Source organism: Cyprinodon variegatus, unplaced genomic scaffold (assembly GCF_000732505.1).
Source record: "Cyprinodon variegatus isolate N-32 unplaced genomic scaffold, C_variegatus-1.0 Scaffold144, whole genome shotgun sequence".
Lineage (NCBI taxonomy): Eukaryota > Metazoa > Chordata > Actinopteri > Cyprinodontiformes > Cyprinodontidae > Cyprinodon > Cyprinodon variegatus.
The window spans coordinates 1,305,067-1,331,266 of NW_015150597.1; the positions used below are offsets into that span (position 1 = coordinate 1,305,067).

The 26,200-nt window shown below is 36.1% G+C and overlaps 1 protein-coding gene across 1 annotated transcript in view; it reads right to left on the reverse strand.

Moving 5' to 3' along the window:
• Positions 1 to 26,200, reverse strand: part of LOC107086181 (RNA-binding motif, single-stranded-interacting protein 3) — a 272,957-nt gene that overhangs the window by 203,772 nt on the left and 42,985 nt on the right. The window contains exons 2-3 of the mRNA XM_015376965.1: positions 23,163 to 23,320; positions 1,406 to 1,464 (exon numbers count right to left, since the gene is read on the reverse strand). Coding sequence (XP_015232451.1) covers positions 1,406 to 1,464; positions 23,163 to 23,320 — 217 coding nt within the window. The remainder of the gene's footprint in view (positions 1 to 1,405; positions 1,465 to 23,162; positions 23,321 to 26,200) is intronic.

Genomic DNA, 26,200 nt, shown 5'->3' on the forward strand with positions numbered 1-26,200 from the left:
CAGCTTCTCTTTGCAAAAACTAAGCTGCAAACCCTGGAGCCTCAAAAAGCACGTCCTGAGCCCCTCTGTTGTGTTTAACCTAAAGGTTTGAGACATCCACCTTTCATTGTCTTTCTGTGGACCCAGAAGACGAATCACCATTGGGAAGCACTCCTGAAGGCCTTTCCCTACAGGTAGGAGAAATTCACACTTCAGACTGTTTAAAGTTAATAAGTACAGCTGCAGGTTACCTTCAGAACCAGAATTCTACAAAACCATCTTTAAGTCTCTTCACCTTCACAGGGGAAACTTGGAGCAAAAGGTCCAAGAGATTAATCATCAATGATGCATCGAGAACACTGGTGTCCAAACAAAGTCATCATCTACCCCAAGCATCATTGGATCCTTTACATTCCTCAAATAAAAATAAACAGAGGTATTGGGTGTGACAAAATCTTTAAAAGTTAAAAAAAAAGTTTTTATTATGTCAACTTAACATGCCATATTCATCCATCCAGGCGGGGTATACCCTGGACAGGTCGCCAGTCCATCTCAGACATGCCATATTATATTTTAAATTTGTCTTCATTTAGTTGCTGTTTTTTTTTGGGTATTTGTTGTTAATTATTTACCATCCAGTTGTTCCTTCTGGGTTTATGTGAAGAAAAGAGATTCCTTAGGGAAAATAACCACTCCCTATTTAAGATGGCTTCTCACCAACCACAAATGTTTGCCGGTTTAAAGTCTAGTACCGAAACGTTGCAAATAAATGTCTTCTTATGCAAGTTGGAAGGTGTGCTGAGTACTTATTTCTTAGCGGAGGAGACTTTCTAAATATCACCCAAATTAATTAAAATAGATGGCCATCAGCTTTAATTTATCAGTTGGTTTTCTAGTTTTTACTTGGTTCACTTTTCATTTCAACCAGTTATTGTTTTTATTTAGATTGAAATATCGGTTGCTTTTTCTTGTAGTTGATAAGTGACAGATATTTAAATCACGTTGAAAGTGTTTCAGCCAACCACAGCAGTGTGTGGAATTTTATTGCTGCCACTGATTGCTCGTTCTCTCCCTGTGAGACTTGTATTTTGTAATGCGAACCAGCTGAATAAAACATCTTAGAATGTGCAATAAATTAAACGCACCCATCTCTTTAACACTCGCTGTGTTTAAAACATCACTTGCTCACTTAAATAATACTAAGTGAAATCTTGATGGTGTAGTTCATAAGCAATTTTCTTCAATTCTTTGTGTTTGAAACAAAAAAACATAAATTTCAACTATTAACTCTCTCTGTCAGTTCTGTACTGCAGCTGAATCTTTTAGTGGTATGCAGTACCAGACCACACCGGCGTACTCTCGCCACTGACAAAAGCACAATAAAGCATACTGAGTGAATTTACGAGAAAAAAAAACAAGAACTTACCCTTGCACTGGTTAGTGTTCTTATCAAGAATGGCCTTGGTTGACACTATTTTTCCATACCTGTTGAGACAGAGAGCATTGAGTTAGCAATTTAAACCATATGCCACTGAAGTGTTTAGGAATTTTATTCATATCCTCATCCTGTGGTCACGATCATATCATATTTTTTATACCGTCAGCCTTTTAAGAGCGATGAGCAATTTTCAGGGCCATATCAAATGTCATAGCCACTGGAAAAAGAAACCACTCAAGGTTAATAACATTATGTGTATGGCTGACTTTAAATGACCTAGAAAGCCACTGACATTTCAGAGCAATCGGACAATTTCAAATGGTATGATTGAATACAAATGGTGAAATTTACCTCATTAGTTTGTAGTATATAAGGAACAGTTAATTGAAGTTATTATATTCAAATATGAATATGAATCAAGCATCACAATGGAAAAGAGAATAATAAGGAATCTTTCAAGTTTTTTTTTCCAACTTAAGGTCAAGTTGTTCACAGGTCCTAATTTTAAGTTTAAACTGTGAATCCAGCAGTAAAGCTTGACTTGATGAGACTAAATAAAAGCAAGACAACATTAGGTAAGCAACTTCTCATGAGGATGAGTGAAGCTCTTATAGTCATAATGTTGGATTGATAAGAAAAATTTTATTATTGGATGGAAGCCCCTAAAAAAAAAAAAGAGTACAAAACAGTACTCAAAGAACATAAACCTGGTAAGTCACAGCACTTAAGTGCAGCAAAGCAGCAAGGTGCATCTTATGCATAGATTATGCATGTGACAACTTTCAAATATGCACATTCAACACATGTATTTGAACCATTCTACACCCAAGTTAAGTTGAAGCTCTTATTATGGATGGGCATGGGCTCCTGTTATGCATGAATAAACATGAAAAAGACATCCAGTGTCTAACCTCACCTCTGAAACAATTCCAAAATTGTGTCTTTTCAAGAATACGTGCAAAAATGTTGATTTTGAAGGTGGAGAATACTTCAATCCCTTATGCCGTTTCTTGTGACTAGGTCAAGACTTTTAGGTGATCCAAACATAGGAAATATTACTAGTAATTTCATTGATCTTCAAGTGATGAGTGTAGAAATTCAAAGCTATGGAGCATAATTTGCAGCATCTGGTGTAAACATCCACCTCTAAAAAAGCATGTGATCCATGCCACTTGCTCAATGCATCCAGTGTATTAACAGCTTCAAGGTCAAGGACATTCATGATTTAACTATTTAAAAATCAATGAAAGCATGGTCCATATTCTCAGGTTCTGGAGCAAAGCATAGTCTGTGTACTGACAGTGTACCACACTTCTGATTGGCTCTAAAGAACTTAGTAATCCATCAAAGGGCCTACAATGACAGCTCTGCACCCACACTGTCAAAAGTGAGGTCAGAGGTAACAATTAACCAAACATATGAATCTCTGGCCTGTGGGAAGAATGAGCTTTTCTTCCTTTCTTCTTTTTTTTTTTAAGGGCAGTCCCTTAGAGATAGGGTGAGGAGCTTGGCCATCCAAGAGAGACTCAGAGTAGAGCCGCACACAAAGTGGGCCTTAAATATAACAATATCAACAGAAAGTCATTGTTGATAGAAAAACAATTTACAGTTTTTGATGAGTCATGTAAGGAATGCCCTTCTAGAGGAGTTCCTCATTCAAAATGGTTTATAAAATTTTTCTTACTGTAGTGGGGTTAGCTTGATACTTTTCTTCATGTGATATCAACAAAGATGCTTCAAGTAAACTAAGGGAACACATGATACATATTTTGTTTTTGCATAATACTTCAACCTAGTTTAATTTTCTTTCACAATTATTTAAGTACGTTATGTTTGTCTGTCACATAAAATCAACATAAGTTTTAAACGTTTGCATGACACAGTGAAATATTCAATGATGGCAAATAATTTTACAAGACATTGTACCAAACCTTTAAACAATGGTTTCTAAATAAATTAGGCTAACTAAAACAATTGAGTGTTACAATACTAAGAGGCTTAAAGGAATGTTTGGCGGCTGATTGTTTGGGAAAGGTTTGATGAGTAAGTTGCTCTCCGAAGCTTAAGAGATTCACTTCAGTTGACCTTTATTCAGCATAAATGTGAACAAGTCAAAGACTTGACGAGTTAATTAAAGTCCAGTAGAAACCACGAGAGCCATAATTATGTGCTGAAAGCTTTTGTATGATATTAGCATCTTTCCCAACTTTAAAATTGTACAAAATTAATACCTGGCATAGTTTTTTTTTTTTTTTTTAGTTATAATACAATTTCATTCTTTTTTCCAGACTGTTGTTCTGTAAATATTTAATTCAGATCTCTATATAGAAGTTTTTTTTAAACTGAATTAAAGTGATATTATGTCATTTTAGAACTGCAAAATGCTGCATTGTTTGCAGTGTAAAAACTGCACACTTCTCTCTTCATGTACGTGTGTGTGCAGCTGTTTATACAATTACACTTGCACATGCGGTGACACAGTCAAACAGTTCTCTGCGTGTTGAATGCATATCACAATGAGTGAAGAGGAAAAAGAGCAGTCACCTCACAAAAAGACACACACACACACACTCCTACACACACACATTCTGTAGGAAAGACGCAGTGGTGCATCCCAGCCCATATTTCACCAGCAGGGGATAATTGTGCCATTTCTCAACGAGTGCCAGAGACTCTATTTACTGCATGCTGCGGTGGGATGGGTGGTGGATATGAACTGATGAGCTCCAAGAGGAAAACTACCAGCTCACGCATGTGCACACACAAACACAGAAATAAACTAGCACACACACACACACACACACACACTGAGCACTCACCAATCAGTGGATTGTCTTTTCTCCGCAGATAAAATAGGCAATTTTAGCTATAGGGATCCATAATCTACTTCAACAGAAAAGGCCTAAGGTGCAGTATTTGATCATACTGAGATACTCTCAAACATAAGTACACAAAATGAACATGGAACAAGAGGAGTTCATTTGATTAGAGAACAATCAGAGCTTGAGTAGCGACTGCTGGGAATCAGACTCTTGCTTGGATGCAACAGAGAAAGGAACTTACAAGTGCGATTTATATTATGCTTATGTGTCACACCCAAAAATAACATTTGAATCATTACTGCAATGTTAAAAGCTTTAGATTACTCCTTTAAAATTATGAAGAGAAACTTGAGAAGAAAGGGTCATTTAAACCAGCTTCTTTAATGCTTTGGATGGAGATAACAATAATCTTTGATGATGCATGTCAGATAATAGATTGAATCATATAAGGAGGACCTAATGTACATGTTAAAACTACTGAGAACATTGCCAGCTAACCAAAAAAACTAAGAGAAAATGCACAGAATGTGAGGTGCTTGAGGACAAAGCCTGTTCAGTTGAGCATTAGCTGAGCAGAACTTGCATGTGGTGAGCATGAACTCCTGCAAAGCTGCTCATACAATCTTTAATTTGTAATTTACAAAGAAACAAAAAAACCTTTGCAGTTGAAATATCATATCTAGGAGCACTGCATGTTTTTTCTTTGGCTTGTTTCCTGGCAGCATTTCGGTTGGCAGCTAGAATCCTTGAACATTTGAAATCTATATGCTGATGCTGCGATGTACATCTGTTTGCTAGGACCATTTAATATTTAAGATCTGAAAAAAGGTAATACTTTATTACAATTTTCCCAAAAGTAAAACTCTTCTGTAGTGTTAGTGACTTTAACATCACTGTGTTTCTAGCTGTGACAAATAGCTTCAGGCTAACCACCAAAGGAATATTACCTTTTTAGTCTTCCAGTTCAGTTGATATATACCTAGGAACTATTTCATCACAACTTAAAACCTTTTAGTTTGTTCATGATAAGTATATGTGGTTTTAGTTTAACATACACACACACACACTCACTCACTGTCATGATCTAGGCACTGATGACTGGCTTAATTTTTCTATTCACCTGCCTAGCTCTGCCTAGTTTCTAATTAATGTTCATTTCATCCACCTACTCCTGCCTCTGTTTAAGATGCTAGTCCCCATTCATCAGGGCTAGATTATTTGAGGCGCTGGTTAGAGTTCTCTAGTGTACCCTGTATGTTGTTCTTATTGCCTGATCCTGACTAGTTTCTGCCTTTGGACCTCTTAGCCTGCTTGCTCCTGTTCTGACCTGTTTGCCTGACCTGTCTTCGGACTCCTGCTGGAATTTTGCCTGCTTACGACCTTGGATCTGTCTTCTGACCCCGACTTGGATTTCCTTTCGGTACCTATTCAGATCTCTTATCTTCAGAGTCTTCAGACTCCTGTTTGCCTCATCGACACCGGCTTTGGCTTCTAATTCTGGAAAACTTCTGCTTTCCCTCGTCTGCTGGCTTCTGCTCGTCAGCCAGTTCAGCCTCCTTGGCTTCGGCTCCTGGAACTCTCTGGGCGATGTCCGTCCTGTGCTGTATAAAATCATCCGGCTGGCTTCTATTCCTTCCTCTGTCCTTGGACTGAACTTTATAACCAGGCTAGCAACTAACTCGCTTGTAATCGTACTACGTCAGATTTACGTGGTCACTAACCTGATTTTTTTCCCCTCCACAGAGATTCCTGTGTTTTTCATCCTAGCTGCTGATTCGGAGTTACTACATGTTGTTAATAATGCTATTGTAAATGACATCAGTCTGTCTGCCTGAAGTTCTGGGTCCAAAGTTTGAGCTTTGACACACACGCAAATACACACCTATAAATATTTTAGTACATTACAGTGAGTGCATTATAGCTGCAGTTGTCTCCTACTCCATTCTTTATTAGTTTCTTACATTGTGCTAGACTTCTTTGACTAATTTGCCTGTCCTTCACATGTAGGAGGCTATTTTTTAAATGTAACCAATTATTGAGATAGTTTTCGTTTTTAAATAAAAAAGTACATACAATGATGTATCATACAACAATCAACAAAAACAAATATACCAAATCCACACATTAAGAATGCATTGGAAACGGTGTCATTGTGAATCAGAAACAACACATACAAGTTTATTTCGTTAAAAGTACAGTCATTGCTTTTTCAGACCAACACTGGGGGCAATTTTAACCATGAAAAAAAAAACGTGCAAAAATCAGATCTATTTATATACCATGTTGTTATTAGGACTATGGTGTTCTTTAAGCAGGGATGCTTCTTTCAGTAAAATTATCACTTAATGTAAATGTCTTACTGCTGTATTTTCAATTTTTAGGCAGAATATAGTGCAAATGTTTAAGAATAATGCAATTTTTATAGGACACAAAATAAATGTGCAGACAGCAATATATGGTGAGTATATAAATTAAAGCAAAGACAAAAATACACTCATTTAGACTAAAATCAAAGGCAACATATTTTCTGTCAATTAACTTTATTCCAAAATCAATCTGAATGTAATGTGTAACAATACTAAATTGATAAGTAATTGTCTTTAATAACCAAACAAAATTACTGCATAAAATTGTCTATTGGCTGCGCTGATTTCTAAACCATGTCCCTGGCCTCTAAAATACCTATTAAAGCGGAAACCTTTACAAGAATCTCATTTAATTTCTTTATTGGCAAAGCAAAACTAACTACTGTGATTTAATATAAAAAAAACTAGCATGTTATATCACAAAAAAAAATGATAAATTAGTGTTGAAAATAAAACAAGCCAATCAGTACTTCATTGATACTGTCTGGTGTATTGAGGAGAATTATTGCTTCTTTAATACTTTGCACAGGCATATTTTTTCTGTATGCTTTAGGGAAAACATTGCCTTCTGCCTGGAAAGTAGTTAAAAAGCTTTATGCTTTTGGCATAAATTGGGGGAAAGTTCTCATTAAATCTTTGTTTGGACTCTGCAGAAGCAGGAGACAGTAGCTTCCCTTTGCCAACTCATCACTGCTAGCCTCATTAAGTGCTAAAGACGGCTCATCAATGCACACTATCTTCTGTCCAAAAAGACACCACAAAGATGCTTCAGAGAGATGAAAAGGAAAGCAGGAAGAAGCTTGCTCTAGCCATCTGAAGGAGACGTGTTGGATGTGGATGCTCTAGGTGATCATATATGAGGTGCGTGTGTAGAAGTGAACGACCCTGCTGGAGGCTGCTTCGCCTCTCAGCCAGCCAGGCCTGGGGTGGCTTTGATGTGACAGAGGGAGTCCCTGTGAAGCGCAGGTTTAACACTGATGCTGTGGCCAGAATTCAGCGCCTGTCTCCACTAATCCTATTTCAATCACTCTTGCAGCCTCTTATCTCTGACTCTGCTGGCCCACTGCCCATCCTCTCCCTACAAATCCTCTCTCTTTTTCTTTCAGCCTTTCTTTTTTTTTTTTTAAAGGTATCACTGTTTCTGTTATATCTTTCATTTTGTCCCTCTCTTTCTCTGGATAGGAATCCCATAGGAATCATTCTGATGCAATACAAGATCAACCCACAAAAATACCAGAAGTGAAACTACTTTTGAAAAATAGAGCCTTTATGAGTTATTTTAAGCTGATGAAAACCTACAAATTGTGTTGGATGTAAAACATGTCATTCATATGACAGCTGTCTGGGCACTGAGATGTGATAAACATCAAGCTCAGCATGAAAGCTCTGCATCAGTTTTGAAAGAAAAAAAAAAAAAGAGAGAGAGCAGCTGCAGATGCATGAGTGACAATCCCAGAGCTGCATTTCCTTCTTCTCTTGTTGTTTTGGTGGATAAAAGGAACCAGGCGTTTTAATTTTCCATCATCAGAGCTGGGAAACTCAAGAGGGTCTTTGCTGCATGTGGGCAGTGAGAGAAAGCAGGCTATAGCAGAGTCACTCCGGTGATGGTGTTACGTAGGAGGGTGCAGAACTGTAAAAGAAGGATCGACCACCCAAGTGTTCTGCTCAAATTTTGCCCTACCTTTCAGGCCAGCTTCTGTCTTTGAAGACCATGTCTGAGGTTTATTTCGTTGCATAAATATAACACAATATTTGATGTTTTGGGTGATGTTTTTTTTTTAATGGAACCAAATAAACATATTTGCTAATCACAGTCCATATGTCCTCAGAGATTTAGGCGGAAGTTTAAGATGCAGGTAATAAGTTACACACAATTACCATTAGCTACTATTTATACTAACAAACATGTGTCTAAAGGCAAAAGAAGGTTTTTGTTTATCATTTTTTTTTTTAAAGGAGGAATCAACGAGCTGTACATGCACAAAACGCAAAAAATAATGAAACTTAGAGTTTAAGCACTTTTAGGGTCATCTGGGAATTTTTCCAAATTAATAAAACAACAACTAAAAGCTGCATCTCCATATTTGGTTAAGGTTTTGGATATGCAGAGCAGACTTGAGCCAGAAAATCTGAGAGGTCTGGGCTCTTGATATACTGATAACAAGTCTGTAATGTATTTTGATGCAGAGCCAATGATTTATAGATTAGCAAAAGTATTTAAAGTCTGTTCTTAGAGATACAGAGATGCAATGGAGGGACTTTAGAACTATGATGATGTGCTCCATTTCCTTTGTGTTAGCGAGGATGTGGGTAGCAACCATACGGATCAGCTGCAGCCATCAGACTCTTTAGGCAGACCTCTGAAGCACTGTTGCAACAGCTGATGGATAATTGCAGTTCTTAGGGACTGGAGAAAAACCCTGACAAAAGGGACAATTCTATTATTTGACTCATATCTGACATTATAACAGGGAAATCCTTCTTTAATTAACTGAGTCCCGTGCAGGATTATTTTATTCAGTTTAATGCTACAATATTTTATTTTCTGCAGTGTCTAATGGTCAGACTATAGACTGGAGCAACATGAACTGTTCCCCCCACCGATTCTCCCTGTCCAACAAAAATAAGGCTGTCATGTTACAGAATGGCTTCTACAATGTCTGCATCACCTATACTGCAAATTATTAAGAGGTTTGTTTAAATAGATAATTTTATAAGCAGTATTTAATGAGTCTGAAGAAGACCAAAAGACACACCTTCATTGAATGACCTTGGACAGCCAACACAGATTGGTTGAAAGAGGGGTGAACAAAGCTATTTTTGTTAAAAGGGTCAAAGTCATAAAAAACAGAGGAGGGGAATTGCTGTTTCAACTTCCAAGTATCTTCACTCATTAATTCAAATGGTCTAACACATAGCCTATACACAACAAGCAACTCTAAAAGCCAAGGTGGACAACAGGTTGGGCATTGATTGACATCAGACTTAGGATGTGCTTGGGATGTACCTCTATGCTGCTTAAAACATTAGCATTAGGTTGCCTCCAATTTAAGCGTGTTTATAAAGTAGGAGAGCATTCCGGAAACCATTAAAAATGAGGTTACCAATAATTATGGTAGAAGCAAGAGCTTTAGTAAGTTAATATACTTCATGGAGTTTTATAACTCCTTCAGAAGGAAACATATGGGATATATAACTGACAGAATAGAATGTTGCCCCACGACTCACCGTTGAGTTGCACCGGAAAAAGGGCTTTAAAAATGTTAACTTGATGAAAGAATTGCAATAGAAGCAATACAATTCTGATAATATCTCAGAAGGACAAACCCTGATGTTTAATGATCATTTTTCCTCTCTGTTAATGGAGATCATAAATGTCATTCATTAATATTCAATTGAAGTATAGGTATATATTTAAGAATATATTTAAATATAATCTAGGTTTATAAAGAATCAAAGCCTCAATTCAATTCAGTTAATTTATGTAGCTCCAATTTAAAACAAAGTAATTTCAAAGCACTATACAGAGACAATACATTCTGATTAGTTAAAAGTTCCTGTCAAGCGCAACCACTTCATTACATCCAGTCCTTTACTTGTAAGACGTGCTCCTCCTTAATGAGCTTGCAGTGACATCGCTTGTATTTTGTTGTTAAATCTTCAATCCCTCACCCTGAGCATGCATGTGGAGACAGTGGAGAGGAAAAACTCCCTTTTAACAAGAAACCTCCAGCAGAACCAGGCTCAGTGTGAGCGGCGATCTGACGAGTCTGACTGGGTTTCAGTAAAACATTTTTTTGTTTTTCATTTTAAATTCTAACATACAGTAAAAAAAAAAAATCTGCTCTTGTTTTTAGAGTTCTCTTGACAAAACAGAACACTCACCTTATCAATTAAATGTTAGTTGAATAATGATAATAATATCAATCAACTTCAGAATATCTTACTAATTGAAAATTTGTATCCCTACTTAATATCTATATCCCTCCAACATACATATGCAAAAATGTCTTGCAAGTAATGATTTTTGCCATATTTTTTGACAAAAAAGGTTACCCCTTGAGAATCACTATGCTCTGACTTTTAGATGCATCCCTTCTCAATGAAATCTGAACCAAATAAATGGTTCCTTATGAGACCGTAATGATAAGCTGATTTAGCTTATTTGGCTTCCAGGGTTCTAGCGAAGTGTTACAAAATTTGCAGGATACAAATCAAAAGTTGCAGCATAACATATCTTGGGAACCGGACTTGGGCATTCCTGATCTGCACCATTCCATTATCTTTGGAAAGAGAAATCTCCCCAAAGACGCGTTGCTTTGTATTCTGTTATTCTTACATGAAAAGGCTAGAAGAAGACTCCAACCATCCGGATTTATTGTTTGTTCGGCAAAGAAAACACAACCATGTGGGATTTCATGAGCTTAAAAAATGCACTGTTATTAAAAAAGTGAAGTGATTATGTTAGTACTGCAGTGCAGGGGAAGATCCTAATATACCGTTCTTTGAAAGTTCATATCAACAAGAAATTGTCGCACTAGCTGGCAGAACTTTAAGTTTGGGAAATGAGTAAAGCCACAGAAAATTATTTGTTTTAGACTAAGACACTAATCCAAGCTTTTCAGCAGCTTTATATCACCAGTTACATAAGAAAAAACCCATACGGCAGGAATCTATTTTTTGATATCATGTGAAATAGGCATGAACACATCCTAGATGTTTGTTAATTTTGCTGAACAGAAAAATTAAAGAAGGGCTAAATCAATAATAATATTATTAAACACACCAAACCCAGCATTCAGCTAGGATTTGATTAGCTCTACTTTTATTCTTTTTTTTCTTTTTTTTTTTTCTTTTTTGCCTGCCAAAAGACAGATGTGACAGCCAGAAACAGACACGGAGAACAAAGAAAGAGGAAGAACAAAAGAATAGAAGTCACTTTAAACTTTCAAATACAGAGATAAAAGGGGAAAATTGATGTGAGACAATGCCAAAGAGACAAAAAATAAGGAAAAAAAACTAAAACAAAAATAGAATTAAATAAATAAATAAAGATACCCAATTTTTTTAACGTGCCAAGGCTACAACCTAATCTAGTAAATTACTATATCTTTATTGGCATCACAGCTGCTATATCTGTCCCAATGCTGCTTTGCATTTAAAAAGACCTCACCCAGGTCAGCAATTAACAACAATGCTCTATAAAGAACAAATTAACAGCTCGGTATGACAGGTTAAAATTATGCTCGGCATGAGCAGCTTTTGCCATAGAAACCCTTCATCTCCATCTGCATCCTCTCATGCCACTGATAAGCAAACACAAATACAGATGGTGTATCATCTACCACAGTTTTTCATGCTCATGATGGAGGTTTAGAAACCAGGGACATTCAGCTAGTGTGAAAACATCAAAGTTCACATAAAATTTGAAATATCATAGTAAAGTTGTAAAAGAATAAAAGCACATGCTGCTATCATTCTTTTCCTTATAATGCAAAAAGGTTTTTAAACTTTTTTCAGGATCCATAATGTACAAACAGAGTTGAAGATGTTGTCCAAACTGAACTACTGTGGGCGTTTTGGGGAATGTTAATGACTGAAAGAAAGCCAGATTTAATGCGTTTAACATTACATTTAAAATAACCTCCAACAATTGAATCCTTCAAAGCAAAATTACAACTAAGCTTGTATTTTTACTTCTGTAGCTTTTTGGACATAGTGAGTCTAGAAAATAAGGTGTATTTTTGCGCCAGCAGTACAATTGTTGGGGTGACGCATGATTTTAAATTTGTTTGTTATGGAGAAGCTATAAGGGTAAAAAGACTAGTGGAATTGTAAACTAACAAATGTTTGCTCTTGTATCTCAATTGACTCAAAAACAAATGCCATTTCTGTCGGAATCGAAAGTAAATAATACATTTTGGGCTGAATATTAATTCTGCCCTTATTTTTCTAAGCAAATTTCAATACCAAAGATAGAAAGAGCAAACGGGTGAATCACTTTATGATATTTTGTGGAAGAAAGAACAGAAATTTGAAAAAAAAATAAAATAAAAAAAATCAATGCACAGTCCAAAATCCATTCATCTTCTACATAACTCTGCAACTACAGTATTTTGGCCAATGGGTAGAATCAAACCCATCTGTTAAAGTTGGCTGGGTTTTAACACACTGTGCTTATTTGCAGTCATCAAAGATTCTCATTCCAATATTTTTCATTCCTTCCCCACTAATGTGGTTCCCTTCCAAGGAAAATATAATTCACCTGGTGAATTAGAGGTACATGACAAGTTAATTAAAAACATTCAAATGTCCCTGAATTCTACAAAAGAGGAATTAACACAGTCTGCGACAAAAAATATAGTGCAGCTGAGGTGATTTATGTAAGTTAGAAGGTAAACGTTTAAAAATGTTTTAGGATGAGGTCACCATTCATTGTGGAAAAGTTTAAAGATGAGTGGTAGGAGAAACTATAAAGAAAAAGCTTTTAATCACAGACTTTTTCAGAAATTAGTTTTTTGTAATGTAGACTGTCAGGATGATAAAGTAGGTTCATTTATAAATATTTTTTCTTCTACTGCCAATTTCCTGTAAATAGCAAATTTCATTTTGTTAAATGGTTTAACTTCAAAATTATCAAATTAAAATTGTCATCTTTTTACAAATTATTAAAATAAATAGCTTTAACTTGCTCTACTTTGTTATTAATTCTAAGGTAGCTTACCATGTTTTCAAGCTCAATATGTAGAGGAGAACAAACAGAATAACTTTAAATCTCTAGTAACAATCCACTGAAAGAACCAGTCTCATCAGGGAGGGACCTTTGTAAATCCAATATTATGAGTCATCTGATTATATCAGCTGGAATCATTGCACCCTAAATAATGATGATATTATACGTCATTCATTCAATATTGATATACACTCTGGGGCCACTTTAATAGGTATACATCACTAGCACCAGATTGATTTATTTCGCCTTGATGTTTATGTTATTTGTACATGACACTAATTTAACAATGTGTCCAAAACATTTCTCTGAGATTTTGCTCCCTATGTGAATTTCCGACCGCACATCATTTATTGCATATGATATGCTGTATTGGAATGGGATCTGGTAACCATGAAGGCCATTTTAATTCTGTGAACATATTGTTATTCTAAAAAAAAACAAAAAAGGTATTGATAAATTTAGCTCTGGACATGTTTTTGTGTTTTTCTTCCTGCTCAAAGTAGAAATGAAAGGTTCTGTAGGTATTTGCTAAAGTCAGAGAGGGAAGGACATGAAGAGTCAGAATTTTGGCATCTAAAACTGCTTCTAGGGGCCCAAAAGTGTAGCAAAAGAGTATTCATAAAACCTTTCCACCATCACAGGCCGTCTGAACTTGGAAGGATTTATCATGCCTTTGCAGTATGTCACCAAATTCTGACCCAAAAACCTATTTTTTTACAGCAATGCACACTCATCAGTCAATGTAAAATTATTTTAATTTTTCAATTGATGTATAATATTAAGCTTTTTCAATATTTAGCCTAACTTTTCTTTCCTAAACATGAGTTACAAAAGTGCAAGGGGTCTTTTCATTCTTCTACGACCTTGCATAATTCTAAAAAACTACTGGTTATGGAGACTGTTGTGAGTGAAAAGGTTCAAGATCTGCCTGTCTGGCATCAACAATAATTTCTGTTTTAAAGTAGTTTATACACTATATGTCCTCTTTTCTGTCCCATTCTGACACTTGGTTTAAAATTCAGGGAAATGCATTTATTTGCATTCATTCTAATGTTGACAGGGAACTAAAATGCTGATAATAAAAAGGCTGCTAGTGAGAGTGACAATCCATTGACCTTTATCTTTAAAAGTTCAGAGGAACCAGATTTTGATGAATGAGTGAGAATCAGTGTTTTCCATGGTCATGTGACCGGACCCATCCTGTATGTAACCTGAGCAGTCCTCCTTTTACTCTTCCTCTCTATGCACAAACTGGTCGTCTTCAGAGGTACTGTAGCTTTACAGAATTGCCTCCCTTTGTTTAGAGGATGTCCAAACTGTCAAAGCTGCAAAACAAGTACTGCTGTCTGATACGCACAAATGAACACATCTCATCTGCAAGAGAGCTGCATTCGTTTTTTTTTTAGATATGACTTCAGAGAAAATTAAGTGAAGATTTAGAGAGAAAAAAAAATCAGAAAAAGCAGGAAGGATAGAGGGAGATACACAAACATAGAGTCAAGACATTCCAGGTTCTGTCCCTTGTGTCAGTCATTCTTTAGGTAAAACTGTAATGCTGCTTTCACTGCAGCTTAAAACTCTGTTTTCTCCTGTATGGTTTGACTGAGATAAAATGTAAAGCCTATGAATGTGGTAGGGGTGAGGTACAGAGAGGATTTCCTTATCAGCGAGCCACGATGACAACTGCCTTAGTTGTTTTAACCCTTATCACTGGCATTTACTTTTATTTTCTGGCATAAATCAAATCTCACTTAAACTAACTTAAAAGTAATGAAATAATTAATTTCATGCAACAACAAAAAAAGAAATATGATTTGAAGTTTCAGTGTATAAGCTTTTGACAACGTAAACTAAACTGTAAACGTAAAAGAAGGAATACTTGTCAGCTTTCAATACACAGTCTGTGTCATGTATAAAGTGATGAGGGAATAAATAATTCAAAAAGCTGCCTTAGGCTAAATAATCTGGTGCTCTCAGCTTTGCTCTAAAGTTATTGTTTCCAGGATGTAGCTGTTTGTAGCAGAGAATTTCCAAACATTCTCTGATACTTTCAAGAGTTACATTTTTTAGCTGACATGGGTGAAGAATTGGACTAAGGAAAATGTGGCTCAGTTATTGAACAAACACTGGGTGCATTCCCATCAGCTTTTCTAATGTGCGTTTCTAAATATTGCCTCAGACAAGCTTGATGAAAACAGCAAAGTTCTAAGGAAAAATGTACCTCAAATTCTCAAAGAAGTTTTTACTCTCGCTGGATTTGGTTTTTGGCTTCTTTAAAAAGGGTTAATGCGTAAAGCGGGAGATGAAAACACTTTTTAATGACGTAGCAAACTTTTATCTCACATGACTGATCAGCTGTTTCTGCTTTCACGACGTGACTGGAGGCAACATCGCTATTACTAGCTAAAATGTTAACGTAACAACATCTTGCATGATAATTGAGCATGCATGTCAATAATTAGCATTTTTCTATAAGGATTATGAAAGAGTTCTGGTTTAGAAGGCACACATAATATGCAGACAAACACATGAAAAACATACCTCAGTAAATAATGATTAATACTTTGAATAATAATCAGAATCACTTAAAAATATATTTTTAATTCAATAATCTTTTTTTCTGATAGAATATAATATCAAATGATGGAACTTTGTTAAGGGGATTTGAATTTTGGAAAACAAGCATGAACACGTCCAAAATGTTTATTAATTTTTCATTTGGGTTACCAGTTAGCCTTTAAAACATTATTTTAAAACTAAAACTGTTTTGTTACTTTTTAATCTTTTTTCAGTCTTGAAAATGACAGAGAATGAAAGAGTATCAAAAGATTCGATAGAAAAAAATCCCCAGAAAATGTTGAATGCAAAATATAAGTTTAGAATAATGTATCCCTAGAAAGTTGTAAATCTATAAAACACAACTAAGTATATTAGCAGTTAGTCTTTATTGTGAAGAATAAAAGTATTTCTTAATTTTTATACAGTAAATCACAAAAATATTATAACTTAGTTGAGCTTAGTGCAGATGTGCTGTACAAGCTTAGGGGCCAGGGGCCCTGATTACTAAATCGGAAGTTGTACTGTATTTTGCATGGCCATTCTGTCCCTATAGGTTGGATCGTTGGGTAATAACAATATGATTTTTATAAATTGAATAGAGGTTAAGTAGGCTACAGTTTAGGGCAATACACTTTGAAGCAATAACCAGAGGACAATTTTGTGTCTTTGAAACTGCAAAAGTCTTGGGTTACACTGTTTCACACCAGCTTTAACTTTTTGAAAACATTGTAATAGGATGGGCCTGCTTTGATGGTCGATGGTTATTAAGTGTAATTTGGCTCCCGTGAGTGTTTGGGCTTAGGTTCTACTAAAACAGGTGGTCTGTGGATTTCCAGTTCATTCCCACCACCTACGCTACTCACAAACCTTCAAATCCAGCCCCCCTCCAAAAAAAAAAGATCCCCAGCTGCCCCTCCACAATTCCCTTGGACACATGGGAAAGGTTATTTGCACAATTGTTAGTGATTAGCTCTTGATTTGCCTCATTCTCTTTGTGTGACCAAGTCAGTGCATGCATGCAGAAACCAATCCCTCTGAGGGCACAGCTGTGGCTCAGCCATCACTGAGAATACTTGAAGAGAAGCAGATTGAGACGCCGTGTTGGAGGAGGAAGATGAGAGGATAAAGAAAAATGAAAGCCTTGAAATAGTGAAATTAGGACCATTCATACTTCTAGAGTCGTGTTTTTATGTGATGGGTTGAATTTTTGATTCCTCATTGATGACAGAAAATATCAACCATTTTACTTATACTTGACTCAACACAAATGACCTTTCTCACTTTCAGACTTACAGAACATGACTCCCTTAACAAGCCCCTGGGCTGGGATTGTTCCCTTAGATCTGGTTAGTGAAAAACAAGATATTCTAAAGTTTGCTTGGCACAAATGTGATTCAAGGGTGTGCTGGGTTTGATGGTTGGGTGGGATATGTTGGCTGAAACCCTCAGTTGGTGTTGGACTTGAGGGCTGGCCCAGTGCCTCTACATAGCTGTTGAGGCCAAAGAATTTCTCTTACAGCAACTGCTGTTTTAGCCGCTGCTTTTTCTCTCTTTTCCTACATCCATCCAGTCACCCAAGCAAGTCAGAAGACCTCTGGCTAACTGGGTGTACAGCCAAAAATTCCCACTCCACTTCTTTGACCTCCCCTCTACAGCCATATATCAGGCTGACAGTTGATTGAGAACTCTTCATCCAGCAGAGATTAAGTACCCACCCGAATTTATTTGACAAACGTTTTTAACAGTTTCTAACATGTAATTCTAACCACTATTTAAGCACTGTTTTTCTTTAGTGTTAAATATTACTGCCAAGGACAATAAAAATATTAAAGAAAGAGGATTATTATATGTCGCATGTAACACATTTTATTTTTTCTGTGACCATGTTGTTCTGACATGAGCCTCCGTTTAACCGCTTATTTATTTAGGGGGGAAAAAAGTAAAAATTTAGTTCTGCTTGAGAGTCACCGCTTTAGATGATTGTACTTCTGTGGATCACCTTTTGGGTACGATTGGGAGATGGAGGGATGTCTACTGCAGATGGATTTTAATAAGAAAATGGTGATTGTCAATTACATTATATTAAAGTACACTCTCCCCTAGCAATTTAAAACTGAAGCTGTCCAATCTCTCCAGGTACTAAATTATTGAAATGAAAAAAAAGCACAAAATAGAGACAAAATTGAATTCAACATAAGTTGTTCTCTGATCTAAAATGGATAAAAAAAATAGAACTTTTCTAATAAATTCTTATTTCTTTAAGTCCCTTTAGTGTTTTTTTTTCTTTCTTTTTTTTTGTAATGAATGTGAGCACTATCGAGACTTTATGTTGTGTCTGGTAGTTATCAATGTTACATTTTAATCCCTGGTTTACACTAAATACTACACAAATGCTCTTTACTTGTATCTGTATTCCTTTTTCAATATCTGTAAGGAGTGTATTGCTTTCTAATATTTAAATGTAAAACATTGTAATTGATAGACAGTAAAATCCCAAAATGTTGTTTATTAGAACAATTAAATATTACAAGTATCAGCCCAGTTTGCTTACGTACTGAATTCAACAGTAAGACTCTAATACATCGAAATTGACTCCTATTTACAATCGAGATAAAGGAAAAACAGGTAAATAATGACTGGTAAGTAATTAACTGAGCACATTTAAACAAGACACTAAACCCAAATATCAACAAATATGTTCACTTTTTTAAATTTACAGGAAATATTTACAGTTGCCAGATTTTAAATACGGAAATTCTTAATTTAAAGCTCAAATCCTCTAAATAAAGAGGTGAATGGGATTCTGAGGATCACTACATTTCTGCTATTTCTGATTAGAATACAATTATACTGCTTTTGAATTTCGGGGAAAAAATGTGATAGTAAGCTAGAAGTGAAGCTAATTTAAAACGTTCCTGGCAAAGAAATTGAAATTCACTAGAAGAAAGTTACAACAACAGTAACACAGAAAAAAAGTATTATTCTGACAATTCTTGATCTTTATTTCTTTTATTAACAGCCTCTAATCAGCAGTTATGATGTGGCTTCATAAAAATTCAGCAGTTTGTTTTTCAAAAAAATTGAACTGGGATGCAAGAGCTGCCAGCATGTGACAAAACAAGCCATAGCCAAATAAATAAATAAAATAAATGACAGCCCCTGCTTCTGCTTAGGCAAAATTACCTAAGCCTGCTAACAAGATTAAAACAATTTTCTTTATCCTTAAATAGAGCTGCCATATTTAGCGAGAGTTTATGTTTAACATTCACTCTCCCTGGGAGAGCTGCCAGGGTTGAGAGCCATGAGAGGAGGAGCTTTGTGCTGAAAAGTGCCAGGGCATCTGGGATAAAAAAAAAAAAAAAAAAAAAAAAAAAAAAAAAAAAAAAAAAAAAAAAAGCTGAAGGGAAACCAGGGAGCTGCTTTCTGCAGAACAGTTGAATGACCTTTTCTAAAATGCTGCCACCCGCCTGCCACTGAAACACAGTCTGGCTAATTAAAGTTTCAGTGGCATTGAATTTTCACTAGCATAGCAAACCTCAGGCAACCTTGGGGGCTCTAAGAAGGAAAGATGGGCAATATAAGACAAGAGAGAGGAGAAAGACCCAAAGCAGGAACTGAAGAGGAGGACAGCCACTAGACAACAGCATGAAAAAATCCAAGCATAAAAAAAAGCATAAAAAAAGAAAAAGTAAACCTCTTTGCTTCTCATAATACAGTGGAGAGAAACCCCATATTAAAATGCAAATCTACAATACTACAGTATTTTACATAAGCTCTGATGTGGTTTGACCTTTCAAACTGTGCTGCTAAAAATGTTCAAGATCAGACAGAATTAGAAATCAAACTGAAACTGTCCAACTGTATACAGCCGGGTGAATGCAGTTAGAAAGAGCTAAACGAGAGATATCCAATGTCAAAACGCTGAGTGCTTTTCCAAATCTATTGGGCTGCCTCTCAGCCTAATGGAATCTTGATGGGTGAGTTTCAAGAATAAATGCATGACTTATGACACGACTACTGGGAGCATTACCCAATATACTGGACAGCATGTTTCTGTCTCCAAAGCATCATTGAATAATTGGTCACATTTGACCAGGACATTTCTGGAAAAACGGCCAAGTAAAGGCTATGCAACCAGACAGATTCACTCAAATCCTGCATTTCACAATCTGCTGGCCTTGTCTGCATTAATGATCTTGACCTCCTTTTCACCATGTTGGGAGTGAAAAAAGACTTAATGAAGCTGAACAAAGCTGCTTGTGTGTGTGTGTGAGACTGTGCTTGAGAGACAGAGATACAGGAGAACGGAAGGCCCATGTGACTTTGTGTTACAGCTTGATGAGGGCTTGCTCTGTGGTTCCTGGGGGATGTGGTCCAATCTAGACTTTATTAGGCCTCACTGATCTGTGTGCAGGAAGCTGTGTGCTTGCCTTCTTTATCAAGAGCATTCACTTGAGTTTCTAAGAACTTCTTTGTGTGGAACTTTACAATGCACTCAGTTGGTAACAGCTTAATAATGCATGCAAGGTATGGACCTTTTTATGCTTCAGCCTGCTCATAAGAGGTGAACTGCTATTTCTGTTAAAATTATTTGTGTATACAAAGTACTAATAGTAATTTCTCCATGCATTAATAAAACTTTTCTCAAACAAAACTGGTATTACTGGTTGAATATTATCTTAAAACGTTCAGTGATAAATAAATTTAGACATTTAGTCCTCTATTAAGCATGACTTATGTAGGTACTATATTTAATGCAAGCAAACCACTTTAAAATGTTGCAAAAAGGAAAACAAACATTTATTAGCAAAAACCATGAAAGCAATGTCAGAGAGTGGCTATAGCCCTTGACCCTGGAGGAAAACTACCTGCAAAAAATGTAAAATAACTAAGAAAGAGCTAAAATATCAGAGTAAGCAGCAAGTACAAAATGTGGCCTGTTGTTGAGTCAATTTACAACATCATACAGGCTGGCTGACTCTAGGCTGAAGGACATTTAGGAAAAGATAACGCACCTACCATCCCTAATTTTAACATTCAAATCTTTAGGACTAGTTTAATGATAGGGTTTATGTTACCTGAGTCAGATTAAGCAATGAATATTTTGGATGTATTTAGCCTATCTATCAGTTGTTTTTATCTGACAAACCTATTTTCAAAAGGGCATTATATAAGTATCATTATAACTTTACAGATTAGGTGTAAAAAGGTTTCTATTTCCAATAACAATTTGGACTTGTGAGGGAAAAATGCAGAAGCTACATCTTTTCCATCACATGATAATAAAAAGATGTACGTGCAGAAGACGTCTAATGTGCTTTGAAAAATAAGAACATCAATTTAATGAATACATTTTTTAACATAAAGTAGTTTTTTGATATTCTGACAACACCAGACCACATAAATATTTACCTCTGGTTACAATGTCAGCGTTGACACTAAAATATTCTGCACCAATGGGAATAGTAGGCTGAAGTTACAGAGACAGAATTCAGGCATTGGTAGACCTTAGTAGCTCAGTGAAAGAGCTGAGAAATGTTTTTTTGTTTTTTTTCTCAGTGTTATATTATAAAAGTCAAATGAGTGTAAACCAGAGATGGGGGGACTCGAGTCAATGACTTGACTCTAGTCTGACTCGAGTCGCCAGATTTGTGACTTAAGACTTGCTTGTTAAGAATTATCAAAAGACTTGACTTGACTTTGACTTGCCCTTCATGACCTACAAATTGACTTGACTTGAGTCATAGGACTTGCCAAATCACTGCAATTGTGTTAATTCTATTATAATTATTAGCAAATGAATTATTGCTTTTTTTGCCTGAGTGCTCCTGGCTGACCTGCAGCATATCAGCAAACCTGGCAACCAATCTTCCACGCAAAGTAAAGAGGGGAATACCTACGTCAGACTAATGAGTGATCAGTAAAGACGGAAGCCACTCTCCTAGCAGAAATCATGTATTTTGGCTACTGTATAAAGACTACACAACAACACAAAATGAAAAAGTTGAAGAATGTTGAAGATACTGAAAGTTGCAAGCGCTATATTGATAAAATCGACAAAACATTGACTGTAAAATGGGTTTAGTGAAATTTGGGGGAAAAAAGACTTGACTTTTTACTTTATGACTAAACCTACGCTTGGACTTGACTTGCTTGGTCCTCCTGACTCGGGACTTGCTTGAGAATTGATTCCTGATACTTGGGACTCACTTGAGACTTGCATGTATTGGATTTTCTCCCATCTCTGGTGTAAACATCTGGCAATATTTTGAGCTTTGTACCAAGGAGGCAAAAGGACATAGAAGCAATGAGGTTTGAAGGAGGTTTCTTCTTTTAATCTGAACACATAATTTAAAGGTTTGCTAATGCCAGTGAGCATGGGTCTGCCAATAACATTACCTTCTTTAAGCCAGCTGAACAGCATTTTTCATTGACCAATGAAAAAGTTAGAAGTTTCTAACCGATGTCACAAAGGATTTGGAATCTTTATAAGGAAATGCCTAATCCTAACTAACATGATCTCTCTCATATCGACTTCTGAAAGGATAACAATGTAAGCTTTTAAAAAAAAGGGGGGAAAAAAAGCCTAAACAATAAAAAGCCTAAACATTAACTCATTGTATGAGTTAATGTTTCTTTCAGTAAAAGGGATGTTACAATCTTAGATTAATACATTTGCCTAAAGTTTAAACTCATTAAGTAGAAATAATTTTGGTTCCTACTTTTTGTTAGTTAGAATAAACTACAAACTGTTTTCAACCTGGTCTGGTGAAAATTATTAAGTTCATATCTCTGTTATCATTACAACTTTTGTACATTTGAATATTAATGAACATTTAAAAATGTATTCATTGATTCATTTTGCGTCATGCTTATCCCTGCTGGGGTTGCAAGGGGTGCTGCTGTCTATCTCCAGCTGTTTATGGAAAAGAGGCAGGGTACACACGGAACAGGTTGCCAGTCCATCACAGGGCAACTCAGAGACAAACAGGACAAACAACCATTCACACACACTCACACCTAGGGAGAATTTAGAGAAGCCAATGAACCTAAGATGTTTAAATTTAAATTCAATATTTTATTGTTTTAATAATCTAGCTGCCCTGATACCCTCTTGACAATCTCTGTTTTAAAGAAAGTATTTAGCAATAATTGAATGAGCCTGAATAAATAATGTATCCAACAAAATGAGGATTACATCTGTGATATAGAGGCATTTGTGATTGGAGAGTTTGTGTCCAGGTTTGATTTCTTTGTGTACTCACGGTTGGCAAAGCTTGATGAGGTCCTGGTCGGTGGTTCCAGGGGGGAGACCACGAATATACAGGTTGGTCTTACTGAGCTGCTCCGCCCCTCCCTGGCTGCAGCTGTTGGTGCTGGGGCTGGGAGGAGCCATAGGATGAGGGGGTGGAGCATAGGGCTGCTGGAAAAGACAAAACACAATAACAACTTAGTATAACATGCTGAAAAATAAAATGTGATAGCAGAAAACATGGCGACTACTATGTCATGAGTGACAACAGCCTAGGTGAGAGCTGAAAATCAGATGTGAGCTATAAGGAAAAATGTAACATTTGAGAAACAGCAGACACTATCGATTCAGTATCACTAAGATGAAGAAACAAAATCTTAAAGGAGTCTTGACATGAAAAGGAGGGGTTATAATATCAGTAACTGTACGAGATAAAGAGACAACAGGTAATAATGACAACAATTACAATAACATCTTTATATTGGGGAGTGAAAATAAAATTGCTCTGCACAATAACAAAGGTTCAAAAATGGCTTTAATGTTAGATCATGACTGCAGTATATGACTTTTTTTCCACTTCACTTCATTTTGTTTTAAATAAACATTTCACTGAGAGGGCTCACACAAATTAGACTTCATATGGCTTCCAGCAGCTTATAAACAGTTTTAAGTGATGGCAAGCTTCTACTCTCTACTAAAATTGCCAGAACCAATTTCATTACACTGTGAAACAATTTTCACCTCCAAGGGTGTGAGATCCCGATGCAATAATGCACTCCAGTGTATTTTATAACCATCTACATATGAATATCTTTTTTTCAGTGTAATCCTCAGCTCACAACAGTTATTCAGAATTTGATTCCATCTTTTCACTCCTCCTCATCCCCGGCTCCTTTTTATTTGCTTGTTCTGTTTGTGTAGATTTATGGCACAGGAGTCAGGGCCCCCTGCTCACAGACCATTTATATCTCTATTGCAGGGACACTGCACCTAATGACAGAGAGGGAGTGCTAAAGCCCTGTGGGCATGAATTGAGGCAGGGGCTAAAAGAATGGAAAACAAAAAAACAGAAAACGAAGACAGAAAATTACAACATGTAATACAATGCAAAAAAAAAAGACTATTGTATGAAGCATAGGAGAGAAAAAATAACCTGGTAGAGAGTGTGGCTTAACAAAACTACCACCAGCAGTTCTACTTAACCAAGTTAACCCTCATCTTTCCAGAGGTGGAGCTCAAAACCTCAAAGTAAGCTGTGAAAACACACACATACACTCACGCCATTAGACCACCAATTTGCCCCACACGTTAACAGTGTCTGTTGGAGCATGGCTGATTTGATGCGCTATTTTAAGCCTGTGTGCCATGCCAGCGTGTCGACTCCCACTTCTCAGACAAAGAGCTGGGGTCCCTGGAGCGTGAAGAGGGAGCCACGTCCATCAATGGACAGCCAATTACCACGCTAGGCTAAATGGAACTGATGGGGAGTCAGTCTCTGTTCCATACTAACAATTACAATGTATGTTTGAAGTGACAAGAACACACATGGTGTGATAACAATAAAACACCTTTTCTACACATGTGTAAAATCAGCCTCCTGTAAGACAAATATTTATCATCTATAGAAAATCTAAAGAGAACTCCACATTATAGAATTTAATAATCCCTTCTAACTAACGTAAGAATTTGTGTGTCTCTAATTAAATACATTTTCTAGACAAAATTAAATGTTTTAGCCTATCATCTACCATTCAGTCTGTAGGTTAGTTACAGGAGTTCTAGACCTGTAAAACAATTTGTAAAGTGCAATTCAGAATGGCTGTACCACACATCTGCTGACTTTTACATCATCTAAGATTAATATGTATTAACACTCCTAAAGTCTATTTAAAAATGACACCATAATTATGCCAAGTAACATCATGCAAAGCCATGCATATGCTCCGTCTGCACTGATGAAATATCTACCTCAGCAAGGTAATGGAAAAAACAACAATATAAGCACCATAACATATTCTTTATATCATAAAAAAATAAAACAAGGTTAAGTGTGTTTCACTCTATGTAAATTTAGATTAGATTTACAGACAAGGAAATGTTGTATTGATGGCCACAATGTCTCCTCTTTTTGTGTCACTTTTTAATACAGGATTAACCGAAACTTAAATAAAATACGCTACACAATGATTAAACATTCCTATTAAAACATATAGTAAATATTCTCATGTTAACTTCCTTTCTTAGCAAATGAGCATAAGGACAAAGACACAAGCTTCTTAAAGACTTCAGCTAGACCTGTTCAGATTATTATATGCTCATATATATGCTCAATATCGAAAAATATGAGCTACTGGAAAGATAGAGACATATATTTAGTTGGAAACAATCAAAATGCAAAAGTAAAACATTGAACACTGATGAAAAGCATGTGCTATTATCTGCTTTTTTAAACCATTTATGAAGAAAACAGTCACATTTAATACATGGGAATAGTATCAAAATATTATTTTTAATAGTTAAAAAAAATACATGATGAAGGTACTCATATTTTCAATTCTTCTTTTTTAATTTGAATTTCCCTGTATGTGAAATTTGGACTTGGTTTCCTGCTCTTTGTTCTTAGGTGTTGCACCTAGTATAATTTTCGCAGTGCTTCTGCCTCAAGGTTTTTTTTTTGTTTTTCTTTCCATATACCGGTACTTAGACTTATCCATCTGGCACAGAAAATTATGGCGCATCCAAAGTCAGTTATAATCTATTATTTCCACACTCTGATGCTTGATTGAAAATCTGCAAAGTCATCCAATTGACTAAAAGTATGGAGTTGCTAACAAGTAATTGACTGAGTTGCTATTTTTGTTAATTAGTTGTGCAGAGTAACCCTAATAAAGTGACCAATGAGTCTGCTTTTTATGCATGACAGGACTCAATGATTTACAAAATAGTCTAGTTTCATTTGAGAGTCGCCCCTTTAGAGGATGTTTTAACACTGCCAGATCATTTGTTGGGGGAAAAGGAGCAGGGAGATGCACAGGCAACTGACCACAGACA